Source organism: Hyperolius riggenbachi, chromosome 1 (assembly GCF_040937935.1).
Source record: "Hyperolius riggenbachi isolate aHypRig1 chromosome 1, aHypRig1.pri, whole genome shotgun sequence".
Classification (NCBI taxonomy): Eukaryota; Metazoa; Chordata; class Amphibia; order Anura; family Hyperoliidae; genus Hyperolius; species Hyperolius riggenbachi.
The window spans coordinates 131,459,408-131,471,896 of record NC_090646.1 but is presented as its reverse complement, the minus strand read 5'-3'; the positions used below and the strand labels follow the sequence as shown (position 1 = coordinate 131,471,896).

The 12,489-nt window shown below is 41.9% G+C and overlaps 1 protein-coding gene across 6 annotated transcripts in view; it reads left to right on the top strand.

Annotated features, from left to right (window-relative positions):
- The window catches only part of LOC137546215 (uncharacterized), a 105,510-nt gene that overhangs the window by 15,846 nt on the left and 77,175 nt on the right, over positions 1 to 12,489 (top strand). For all 6 annotated transcript variants that reach the window (XM_068268438.1, XM_068268406.1, XM_068268386.1 and 3 more), the window contains 2 exons: positions 5,349 to 5,447; positions 5,552 to 5,641. In XM_068268438.1, the coding sequence (XP_068124539.1) occupies positions 5,349 to 5,447; positions 5,552 to 5,641 (189 nt within the window). The remainder of the gene's footprint in view (positions 1 to 5,348; positions 5,448 to 5,551; positions 5,642 to 12,489) is intronic.

Sequence of the window (12,489 nt, the reverse complement as noted above, 5' to 3'; positions counted from 1 at the left end):
CCTGATTTACAATGCTGGGGGATCACAAATTACTAAGAGTGCCACTGTGACCACGATCGCTAGGTTAGATGCTATAGTCTGGAAGGAAGTGAGGTTACAAAGTGCAGAGTAAAGCAGACTCCTGGTTCACTTTGCACATCAGAGGTGGGATCAGCTCCAATAAAATGAATAGGGATGAATGCATGTGCAGTCTGTAAAAATCTGAATTTAAAAAGTCAGCCATGTTTTTTTCACTTCACTGCATCATCAGGCTGTGTGTAGATGTGTAAGTAGGATTTTATCAGGTGAATAACAGATCGGGCATAGTAAGAGCCCTTCATTTTATAATTACCACCTCCTCTGTGGGAGGCATGAAGGTTCTTAATATTGGGAAACTGATTAGGAGTTGGGGGGACTTTTTGCAGGTAGTCAAGCAGCATTTCTGTAAAACAATGGTTGCTAAACAGTCACCTGAAACAATCACACACAACTGTTTTGGTTGACAGTAATCTAGTGTGTGTAGGTGGCTTTAGATATTTACAGCCAAAATGATGGTGATTGTTTCGACAAGTGATGTCTCTTATAGGCATTTGCCATTTTTTCAAAAAAACAAAAAATTACTGTGGGATATCAACCTAAAAAATAATTTTGGCTCTCTGTCTCACCTATTAACTTGGTATAAATCAACAATTATAAATATAGGGAGCTGAGATTAGCAGTATCAAATTTATTAATCAATCAATTAGCACATATCAAAAATTACATAATTATATCCACAAGATTAAAAACAATTAAAACTCACAACCTATAGCTCCAACATATGCAGGATATTTCATTATGAGCAATTATAGCTCCAGGTGCACCTGTGTATACCGGTATATGCATATATATCTCTTCAGGCCCCTTTAAATCCTGTTCGGTTAGACTATAGAACGTCATCCACTCAAAAACGCAGTATCTTCAATCCACCCTGTATATTAATTTATGTATAAGCCTACTATAAGGCCCTCTCTATGAGGCGTTCTGAATTATTGCTGAATAAGCCAGCTGCCAAGGGGGCCAGTAACCATCCAGATGTTGTTAGGGTAGTAACTACCTATGGATCTCATTACAATGAGGTCAGAGATATACTTTCAAAACATTGGCATTTGCTAAATAGGGACCCGATCATTAAGGAATTGGTGGGTGATTACCCCCATATGGCAGCAAGACGAGGCAGAAACCTTTCGGATGTGCTGGTGAGTAGTGAGTTCAAACCCAAGAATTTGCCATTTTTTGCATCAGTCAAAAAGTGAGCAGTAATCTGTAGGTTGCAGCAGAATCATTTAGCCAATTGCATTCTTGATTCGCGCTGAGGTCGGTACTATCAGCAATATGGGGGGCCATTAGAGTAATAACCTTCTGACTGTATAGCTTGCTTCTCTCTAACGCGCACAGTTTGATTTATTGCTGCAATTTGTAACTATTCACCATACTAACTTGGTAACAATCTGTATAATGTTACAATTGCTTTATATGATACATTGGCCTCAATTCACTAAGCTTATCTCCTGTCTTTAATAAAATTTCTAGAGTTGTTACCATGGTGATAAGGCATGTAGTATTCAGGAAACATTTTACCTCAGGCAAACCTAAAGTTAACTCTCCAATCCTTAAAATAACTCCAGAGTTAAAGACAGGTTGTTAATTAACTGCGTGTGAAATTAACTACAGAGGAGGTAAATTAACTACAGAGGAGGTAACTTAAGGAATGAAGAGATAAGATAACTCTCTCACTGTGTGGAGGTAAGTTTTCTCTTGCCTTATTATCTCCAGCATGATCTTAGTGAATTGAGGCCATTGTATCTAGTTGATGTTACTTTTTAGGTACCAAAGACCCCTGTAGTGCAGGGGTGTCAAACTCAAACATAGCCCAAGTCGTGTGCCAAATTGTTTATTAAGATTTAACATTTATTGAACAGTCTCAAACTAAATGGCTTCACTATAGTGACCAGACCATGAAGGGGGGGGGGGGACTGCTCCTCCCACTTCTGCAGAGTAGCATATTTGTTTCCCAATTTATATACCATATTAATCCTGGTATTGTCCACCATCGATACTTAAAGAGAATCTGTACTCTAATATTCTTACAATAAAAAGCATACCATTCTATTCATTATTTTCTCCTGTGCCCCTCTGTGCTGTTTCTGCCACTCTCTGCTGCAATCCTGGCTTGTAATTAACAGTTTTAGGCAGTGTTTACAAACAAACTAACCAGCTTCTAATAGGCTCAGCTAAGCATAGAGTGTGAGTCATTCAGAGTATGCAGGGGGCCTGCAGAGGGTGTGTATCGCTTCTACCAATCACAAGCAGCCCTGCACATTCCACACAATCAAGCTTTAGCCCGACAAACAGGACAGAGGAAAGATACATTGATTTATTACAGAGACAGTGCAGTTAGGAAAGACTGCAGTAAGCCAGAGCAGATTAGAACAGGCATAGGAACTTATAGGATAGAAGAACTAAGGCTGAAAAATTTGTTACAGAGTCTCTTTAATAGTAACCTAGCAGTAAAGCACATGCTTGGAATGGTTTAATATCACTCCATTAAAGTTTGCTAAAAGTCCTGACACCTTATAAATACACAATTATAATAAAAACTAATAATAAAAACTCATTTCACCATATTATACAGCCAGACTTACTGTTATTCTGTAATTAGGCCTTTGCAGGACGATTGTTGCAGCTTGCTCTTTCAGCTATAACTTAATTTGTTAATGAGCAGCCTATAAACATTGCTGCAGCTGTACCCGGGTTCATATGTCATATTTGTTGACTGGAATGCAGGAAATGGGAAATTCTGAAAATTCCCTTATTTGAAACTATGCTGTGGAATCCTAATCACTCATGGTAAGCACTTTGTAAGAACAGATATGGGGAAAGATGTTCTCCTTAAAATGTACTCCAGGCAAATATTTAAAAAAATCACCAGCGAATCCAGTTATGAGTTCATAAATAAAGCAAAAGTGATAATACTAATTCTCTAAGGAAAAAGGGGGATGAGGGAGGAAACCAAGAGCCAATATAGTGTAGTAAATTAGTGACACAGGGATTAGGATGATCCCAGGGATTAGGATGATCACAGCAGTGGCACAACAGTAGGCAGGTGATAAAACCAAACCTCTAACCCTACTCGGGTTAAAAAGTCACTCTCTGCAATTATGGACAGAAAGACAAAGGGATATACCCTCTACACAACATGGTATGAGTATGCACGTGGTTCAAAGCAGAAAAGTGAAATAAAATGATTAAAAACAGTGTAAAAATAGAGGCGGTAAAGGTAAACTTACATCCTCTTAGGGATAAAGACCTGAATGAGGTTAAGAACTGTCATTTTATTGATCCAAATAAATGAAACTCTCATAGGTTGCAACGCGTTTCTTGGGACTAGGTTCCTACTTCTGCAGGCATGTAAAGAGAGTAAAATGTCCAATGAGCTGAAATAGGAGCCTAGCGTTCTTAACCTCACCATTACGTTTTTTTCCTCAAGAGGAAGTGAATTTATTTTTACACTGTTTTTAATCATTTTATTTCATTTTGGTGCCCCTGAAACATACACTAAATACTAATTCTCTGGTTATCTTTTAACATATCTTGTAAACATAAACAGAAAAAAAGTTACCATAATGGTTTTAATGGCTATTCTTCACAGAAGACAGCTGGAATTGCATTGGTTTTTGAAGATGTAGGAAGGAAAGTAGCCTTGGCGCAGGATGTGAAGTGAGAGTAGTCTGAGGGTATTCGACCTCCCACAGTCTCATTGAGGTTGTGCATGCAAGTTCTTTAGGAGTTCCTTTGCTGTGAAATTATGACTCGTGGCCCACTTTGTACTATCATTTTCCTTGGTATCCTGCAAAAAGTTAGTGTAAGTAAGGATGGAGCTATAGCTCTCTTCTGGCAACCTACAATTAGCCATAATGATCATTCACTCTTCAATCAGAAACTGATTAGGTAGTAGGGATCGATGTACCACCTTGCTCCACTATATCTGAATAAGGTTTCATTGATGGCACTTGTCACTGCAGCACAAAACTATGAAGCCATCAATCGGCTGACCCGTAAATGTAATGCCTCCACTAAGTAAGCTTTTGATTGTTAATCTCCAAAATCATTTGGAAATTGGGATATTTTTAAGTCAGCAGGGGCTTGGATCATCTTGTGTAAACGACATAAGAACGTTGTTGTTTCTGTTCCAGGCTGGGTCTGGCACGAGACTTCAACTTAATATTTAATTAAAGAATCCGGTGCACAGGTCGTTCTATTTGTTTCAGTATAACCTTCCAGTAATAACAGGGAGGGAAGGCCAGTCCACAATAACCAACAACAATTCAATCAATGAGTAGGCTGCCAATCAATATACTGTAAAAAATCATGTGGGCGTGGCCTACGCGCTGGATCGAAGGAGCGCCCTAAGTGTCTACACAGGAACGCATGGTGGCATGTCTGTGGGGAAAATTGCAATCCTTAGCGGTAACAGGTACCTGTAAGCTGCAGTACGCCGCAGCAAGGACTGACTTGAACCAACTCTGCCCTAAGGAGGTAATATCAGTACTTGTTTGAAAAATCTGCAGACATGTGTAGCTGAGCGGATAGCCAGCACAAGGGTGGTACTCACTGTGCATTCCGACGCAAGGGACTACTATAACCAGAATCTCAGATATCAAGTAACATTACAGTGATGTGCATGATGCATTGCTAAATTGTAAGAAAGTCAGCATATTTGATGAAGAAGAAATGACATCTGCTATTGTCGCTCACTGAATTGAGTAGTATCAGTTGCTGGATATGTGTTGTGGCAATGGTTGCTGAAGTGTCCAGCCTTGAACTGGTTAATGGTATCTATTAGCAGTAACAATTGGATTCTTGTATACCTCGAGAGATGCTGATGAAATATTAACTACTGTTATAGTGTGAACCCAGCATATCTCATCACATGTTACGGATTGGCCAATCCAAATTAGATGGGTGTGAGGTGCAGATGTGTGGTCAATTGTGGGAGCGCTTTTTGTGTGGTCCAGCGTGGTTTTAGGGAGGTTTTAACTAGCTAGGGGTGCTGGGGTATAGCAGTGTTCTCACAAACTTTTATGAACTCTAGCCTATTTGAAAAGATTGATGTCTTTGTAAAGCGGCTCTTCTATAGATTAGATCTAGTGCTTCATTCCTGCCTCTTTTTCCCACCTCCTGTTTTGCATTTAAACTCTATATTATACTTGCACTTACACTTTAAAGTAATTTATGACAAGAATTTTCATAGCTGAGTACTGTACATATACTAAGTACTATAGTTATACTGTACTTATCTAAGTATTCCATGTATTATTTTTTAACAGATGGATGAAATTAAATTAATGCAACATTTGTCACGCTACAACAATAAAGTTGAAGCCTTACGACAGACTCTAGGACTTTCACTGGCAGAAAAATTTGAGGTAAAAGATGAGTTTCTATTTATAGCTATCTATTCCAAGTTCTTTAGGGTTTTTAAAATGGATATGTTTGCACTGGCTCGTCTAAATTTTGCTTTTTTACTTAGAATATAGAATTAGATCCAACATGGATAACATACGATTCCAGAGTTCAGACTCTCAAGAACAAGCTTGGAATGTCTACCCATGACCCTCAGGTAATGATAGTTGTTATCAGTAAAATAAAAATGTAAATTTGATTTAGCTTTAAACTTTGTTTGTTGGTATTACATTAATTTTTTTTTTTAAAATAATCCAAACAGCTTTCTTTTTCTGCATTAAGTCCTGGTCTCTAAGTGCTGCGATTTCCCCTCCCCCTTTTCTCTGCTCTTATTTATCCAGTGGAAGGTGTGAATATAATCAAGTGTAACTTCCTGAACTGTTTGAAGTTTCTTCCAATTAGAGATGGCCCGAATGGTTCGCATGCAAACTTATTCGCGCGAACATCGCTGGTTCGCGTTCGCGGTTAACCGTGAACTATATGCGAGCTTGACCCGCCCCCTATACTACATCATTAGGCTCAACTTTGACCCTCTACATCACAGTCAGCAGATACAGGGCAGCCAATCAGGATACACTCCCTCCTGGAACCACCCCCCTCCCCCCTTATATAAGGCAGCTCTGTTGGCCATTATCTCACTCGGTGTGGCTGCAGTAATTAGAGAAAGGAGAGGTTGCTGCAGAGACATAGGGAAAGCTTAGTTAGGCTCTTGTCAGGCTTGTTAGCTTGCTCCTTGCTGATACTTATTGCACCTCACAACAGCTCTTTTGAGAGCTGATTTTATTCTTGTGATCTGTTTTTTTTTTTTTGTGGCCCACTGACACTTGCATATACAGCCCTGTCAGTCACTCGCAGCTGGCCCTTGCTAATTCCGCTACTGTGCAAGGCCCAGCAAATTCAGTGACTACCTTTTCAATGTACGTGTGTTACAGCTGCACATTTTGTAATACCAGTCCGACTGTGCATACCTGTTCACTGTACCTGTGTGTGTGACAGGCAGCTGCAGATTGTATTGATACCAATCACTGCAAACCTGTTCAGTGCACCTGCGAGACAGCACGCAGTGTTAAATTATATAGCAGTCACTACATACCGGTTCATGGTACCTGTGTGTGTGACAGCTGCACATTTGTAATACTAGTCACTGCATACCTGTTCACGGTAGCTGTGTGTGTGACAGCTGCACATTGTATTGATACCAGTCACTGCATACCTGTTCACTGCACTTGTGTGACTGCACATTGTATTAGTCAAGTTAGTGCATACCTTTTAATTCATCCCCCCCAATATGGGCAAAACAGACAGAGGCAGGCCACCCGGCAGGTCTGTTTGAGGTCGTGATGTTGTGAATTCGTGCGGCCCTGGACCAAAGTACAGTGTTCAGAAGGCACGTGCCATAAAACCCCAAGATTGTCAGAACGTAGTTGACTATTTACCACAGAACACCTCATCTTCCTCCGCTTTCGCACAGACTCGTGACATATCTTCATTCTCCAGCTCTGATTCTGGCACCCCACTTAACACTCAGTCGGCCGCCACCACCAAAATGCCATCATCCCAGGGCTCAGCGATGTGGAAAAATTTTTGTGTGTCTGCTTCAGATGAGAGCAATGCCATCTGTACTCTCTGCCACCAAAAATTGAGCCGTGGAAAGACCAAGACCCGCGTAGGGACAACTTCCTAATGAAGGCACATGATGACAAAGCACAAACTGCAATGGGATGACCACCTGAGGAAACGCAACACACAAAAGCAAAGCCACACACCGCAGTGGAAGATACCAGGCCGCAATTATTTCTCAAAAAAGGTGATACCCAAACTGTACCGTGATGTTGAAAGGCAAGTGGTGTCATCTCTGGCACACAGAGTTGGGTGAAGTGTCCATCTGACCACGTGGTATGCAAAGCATGGTCAGGCCTGCCCGAAGACTAAGTAAGTCCCCACACACAGCATCTCTGCCTGCAAGCCGTGTGACTTCCTGCCTCAAGACTAAGTTGGTCCCCAGTCCCCACACAGCATCTCTGCCTGCAGGCCGCTTAACTGCCTTCTCCGCCACCACCAACAGGGTCTAGGACTCCAGGTGGATCCCTGAAAATGCTAGCAGTGGCTGCTATAATAATTTTTCTGGTGCGTGTACATGCCTGCCTAATTTTTCTGGCTGCACTGCAGCTGCAACAAAAAAAAAAGGCATGTACATGTATCAATTCCCCTTCGTGATCAGTACCTTGCTGCGGTGAAGGGGCTTGCGTATCACAATGAAGCAATGACCGCCGGCTATATGGGTGTGTCAGGGGGGGGGGACACCTGACCCAAGATAATAAGGTCGTTGCTTTAATGTGGATAGACCAAATTCGATCAGCTGGACAGTCACTGTTGTGCTATCATTGAGCTACCACAGCCCGGCGACCATATGGGCTTGAAAACCCCCATGGCCTGCACACTCGCCATGGTGCGCACCAGTCCAGCAAGGCCATCACTACACAAACAGCTGTTTGCGGTGCATTGCACACTATTGCGGTTCGTGAAACTTTGCACGAACCAAACTTTTGCGGAAGTTCGCGTTCGAGGTTCGCAGACCTAAAATCGGAGGTTCGAGCCATCTCTACTTCCGATCTGTGTCCCCCCCCCCCCCCCCCCTTATCCCCCAAAGTTGTTGAAAGCTTTTGTTTACTCATTGCTACTGCTAATTACAGCAATCCTTATCTGCCTGCTCTTTCTGCAGATGGCAGGCCCAGGCCAGGGAAGTAGAGCAATAAAAGCCTCTAACAAACATTTAAATGTAAAATGAAGAGGTAGAATGGATTTTTTAATAATGAGCCGCATTGTTAATATGCATTTTTAATGTGTTATTGAGATGCCCTGGGTGCTAAAAATGTTGCTCGGTTCACTTTAAATAGCATTAAAGAGAATCCAAGGCCAAAAAGTTATTAAAAACAGATACTTACCTAAGGAGAGAGAAGCCTCTGGATCCTAATGAGCCTTCTCTGGGCGTGATGTGGCCCTCCATTGCTGCTTGAGCCTTCCTGCTGATCAGGCCGTGCTCCTCTGCGACATATGACAATGAATGGTGTCACTATTGGGAATCCCAAAAGGTACTTTTAAAGATTCCATAATAGCATGTGCAGTATTAAGCAAGACCACAAAGCTGTACATTTAGGGGGTATGAGTTTTTCCCATGCTGCTGTATAAAATGCCCTCTTGCCACCATTGTATATACTTTACCACTCTACAAAAAAAAAGGCAATGGCCTCAATTCACTAAGCTTATCTCCTGTCTTTAATAACTCTTCTAGAGTTGTTACCATGGTGATAAGGCATGTAGTATTCAGGAAACATTTTACCTCAGGCAAACCTAAAGTTAACTCTTCTGTCTTTAAGTTAACTCTTTAATCCTTAAAATAACTCCAGAGTTAAAGACAGGCTGTTCATTAACTGCGTGTGAAAATAACTACAGAGGAGGTAACTTAACTACAGAGGAGGTAAATTAACTACAGAAGAGGTAACTTAAGGAATGAAGAGATAAGATAACTCTCTCACTGTGTGGAGGTAAGTTTTCTCTTGCCTTATTATCTCCAGCATGATCTTAGTGAATTGAGGCCATTGTGTTTCCCAGAAAAATAGTGAGCTCCTCATGCCCTTTTGGTGCATTTGGTTGCACTAGCTGCTATCCAGTGGCCCAAATGAACCACTAGACTTTTTTCCACATCGGCTTTAATGGTGTTCTGATTTGTGGGCTTGAGTCAATCTAGCCTACAAGCAGCCTATACGTGGCGTGCTTAGCCAAATAAGAGCAAACAGATGATGTTTGTGGTAGCAAAGGAAAAGGCGGCACTGCAGCGATCCAGGTGTAGCTTGCTTTTACTCCAGGATCCAATATGACACAACAAAGCACTTCAGGACACAAGCAGTGGGGTGGGAGCAGGTGGGTGCTTGGCAAAAAACGGAATTGCTAGTTTTTCACCGGGCATTGGTCAAAAGGTACAGACACATATTTACAAGCAATCACCTCAATGCAGGGGCAAACCCAGGATTTTCAAGGGGGGGATTCCTGAAAGGGGTCCCTCAGCCACACACAATACAGTATAAATAATATGGTAGGACATCATGCTATGTACACATAATGCAATTTCTCGTCCAACTGACAGGATCTGACAATTATTTCCTAAATGTCCGATCTGCTCCCTATTGACAACAGTATAGATCAGGAGCAGTTTGGATACAAATAATAATGAGAACAGCCGACATTGCTAAGGAAGGGAAAAGTGAAGCATTTACCCAGTAGGTGAACAGGGCTGTGCTCATACCTGAGTTTCCCAGAGCTGCTCCATGCTCGGTACACACACTGCTGCTCAATGCTCTGATCACACGCTGCTGCTACATCCAAAGTCAACTGTAGCAGGGAAAGAAAGGGGGCGGTGCTGTGAGCTGCAGGATGCCTGCAGATATTCTGGTGTCTTAACTTATGCCTGTCTCCAGACACTGCACCGGCCCTGGTCTGAGGGGGGATTCTGGGCAGTTGTAATTCCCCCCTGCGTTTGCCTATGCAATGCACTAAACATAACAAACTAAACCTGTAATGAATGGCATTGTTAGTTATAGAGACCACCGTGCCCACCCTTTCTCCACTCTGTCCAACTAAAAACTACTAAGAACTTTTTTGCAGGCCCTTTTATTATCTCTATACAATGACCTGCTGTGAGGAGGAAAAGTTAATGGGCCCTACAGACATTTTGCCTTTTTTTACTGAAAACAACAATCTGTTCAACTCAATGAAAATACTTAAAGAGAACCCGAGGTGTGTTTAAAGAATGTTATCTGCATACAGAGGCTGGATCTGCCTATACAGCCCAGCCTCTGTTGCTATCCCAAACCCCACTAAGGTCCCCCTGCACTCTGCAATCCCTCATAAATCACAGCCATGCTCTGAGGCTGTGTTTACATCTGTAGTGTCAGTCTCAGCTGCTCCCCCGCCTCCTGCATAGCTCCGGTCCCTGCCCCAGTCCCTTCCCTCCAATCAGCAGGGAGGGAAGGGATGCAGGCGGGGACTGGAGTTCTGCAGGAGGCAGGGAGAGCAGCAGACTGACACTATAGATATAAACACAGCCAGCTCTGACAAGCTGTTTGTCAGCAGCGTGGCTGTGATTTATAAGGGATTGCAGAGTGCAGGGGGACCTTAGTGGGGTTTTGGATAGCAACAGAGGCTGGGCTGTATAGGCAGATCCAGCCTCTGTATGCAGATAATATTCTTCAAACCCACCTCGGGTTCTCTTTAAGAGCAGCAATTGACAAATTGTACTGCGCTGAGCAATACACAGCTGGTAGTGACATTGGAAGCCCACACTAGAAACTTGAGTTTACTAAAGCAAAAGATCTAAGATAAGGCAAAACACAAACAATAGCAGAACTGTACAATTTCAAGCACAAATAGGAAAGCATACACATACAATCTTTACAATAGTAAGTAAACACTAATGAGTTACTTATCTTTTACAAACGCTGTAAAATCCTGCTCAGACCACGGACTCGCAGAGCAAGAGACTTTTCCTTTCCAAGCTCACACATGCTCCCTCCTTGCACATGAATTCTAAACAAGCATGTCCTTCGCCCTCAATCTGTAGACCAGGCAAAGCATCTCTCTCCTATATGTGAGTTGGCTTATCCTAGCCAACTCCTCCCACAGCTAACCTGTTGCAGTCTATTGTAACCTTAGCCACTCCTAGCACAACAGCAGCCATCTTGCTGTTGTTAGAAGCAACACATGAGCTGCACATATAAAATACTCCATTTTACATTTGCACAATAGACACATGGAAAGTCAATAAATATCATAGCCCAACCAATATTTCCTCTCATTTCTCCTGAAATCTAATCAAATAAAAATAAATTGAGAAATGCACAGTAGTAGTCCAGGTATGTGATATCAGCGCAATACCAGTTATTTCCCTGATCTATTAGCAATGGCAAATGTTACAAGATGAAGAGGCCTCAAACAATGGAAGAGGGGAGGGGGCACCCAGAGGAGTTGTCTGGTGCATGGCCTGTGCTATGTCTGGTACTGTCAGAAAACAGGAAATACTGTTGGGACACAATGCAACAATGATCAAAACAGATATATAAACTGGAGGATGGAGGTGCCCTAAAATAATGAAATAATTAAAACAGTGTAAAAAAGGAGAAGTTGGTTTATCTCTCCAGTAGAGCATAATATTAAATATTTATTGCACAAAATAAACAGGATCAGACAACGCGTTTCAAGGGCATTCCCCACTTCATCAGGTCACTAGCACCAAAAAGTGCCATGTGGCTAAAGGAGGTCTGTTTCAAGCATCTCAGTAAGTCGTTTTTAGGTATTATGTTCTACAGGAGAGGTAAGTCAACTACTACCTCTGCTTTATAAGCTGTTTTTAATTATTTTATAATTTTTAGGTGCCTCCAGTTTGTTTACTGCTACACTTCTGTTGGGAAGTAGTATTTTAGTATGTCACAATCAGAGGTTAATTATCTCACCAGGGGCACAGCCAGTGAGGACCCTTGCAAGCCTGAGCGGAGGTAGTTATTCCTCCATAGGCCTTATTGATGGTTGCATTTCTATTGTAACCTGAATATTGCAAGTAATCCTCTTATTCTAGAACATAGGTGTCGAACTCCAGGCCTGGAGGGCCAGATCCATGCCAGTGTTTAGGATGGACTGAGAAAGAGAGGAATGTGTTCTACCTGATGGACCACACTTTACCTGATTCAGACCCATCAATTAATTTGAGCGGTGTCAAAAATGTGTGAGGACCTCAGCCCTCGTAGGACCAGTTTGAGATCCCTGTTCTAGAATGTACCTTGCATCTTGGCATATTACACTAATTGGCTCCTGGTTAGTGATGAGCTGAAATTTTGCATATGTGTTATTTTGCTTTGTAATTTGCAATTATGGTGCAAAATCGTGACTCATAATTTTTGTCAAAAGAAAAAAAAAAATTGTTGCAATTCGTAATGTTGCATTTTAATGTTGCAA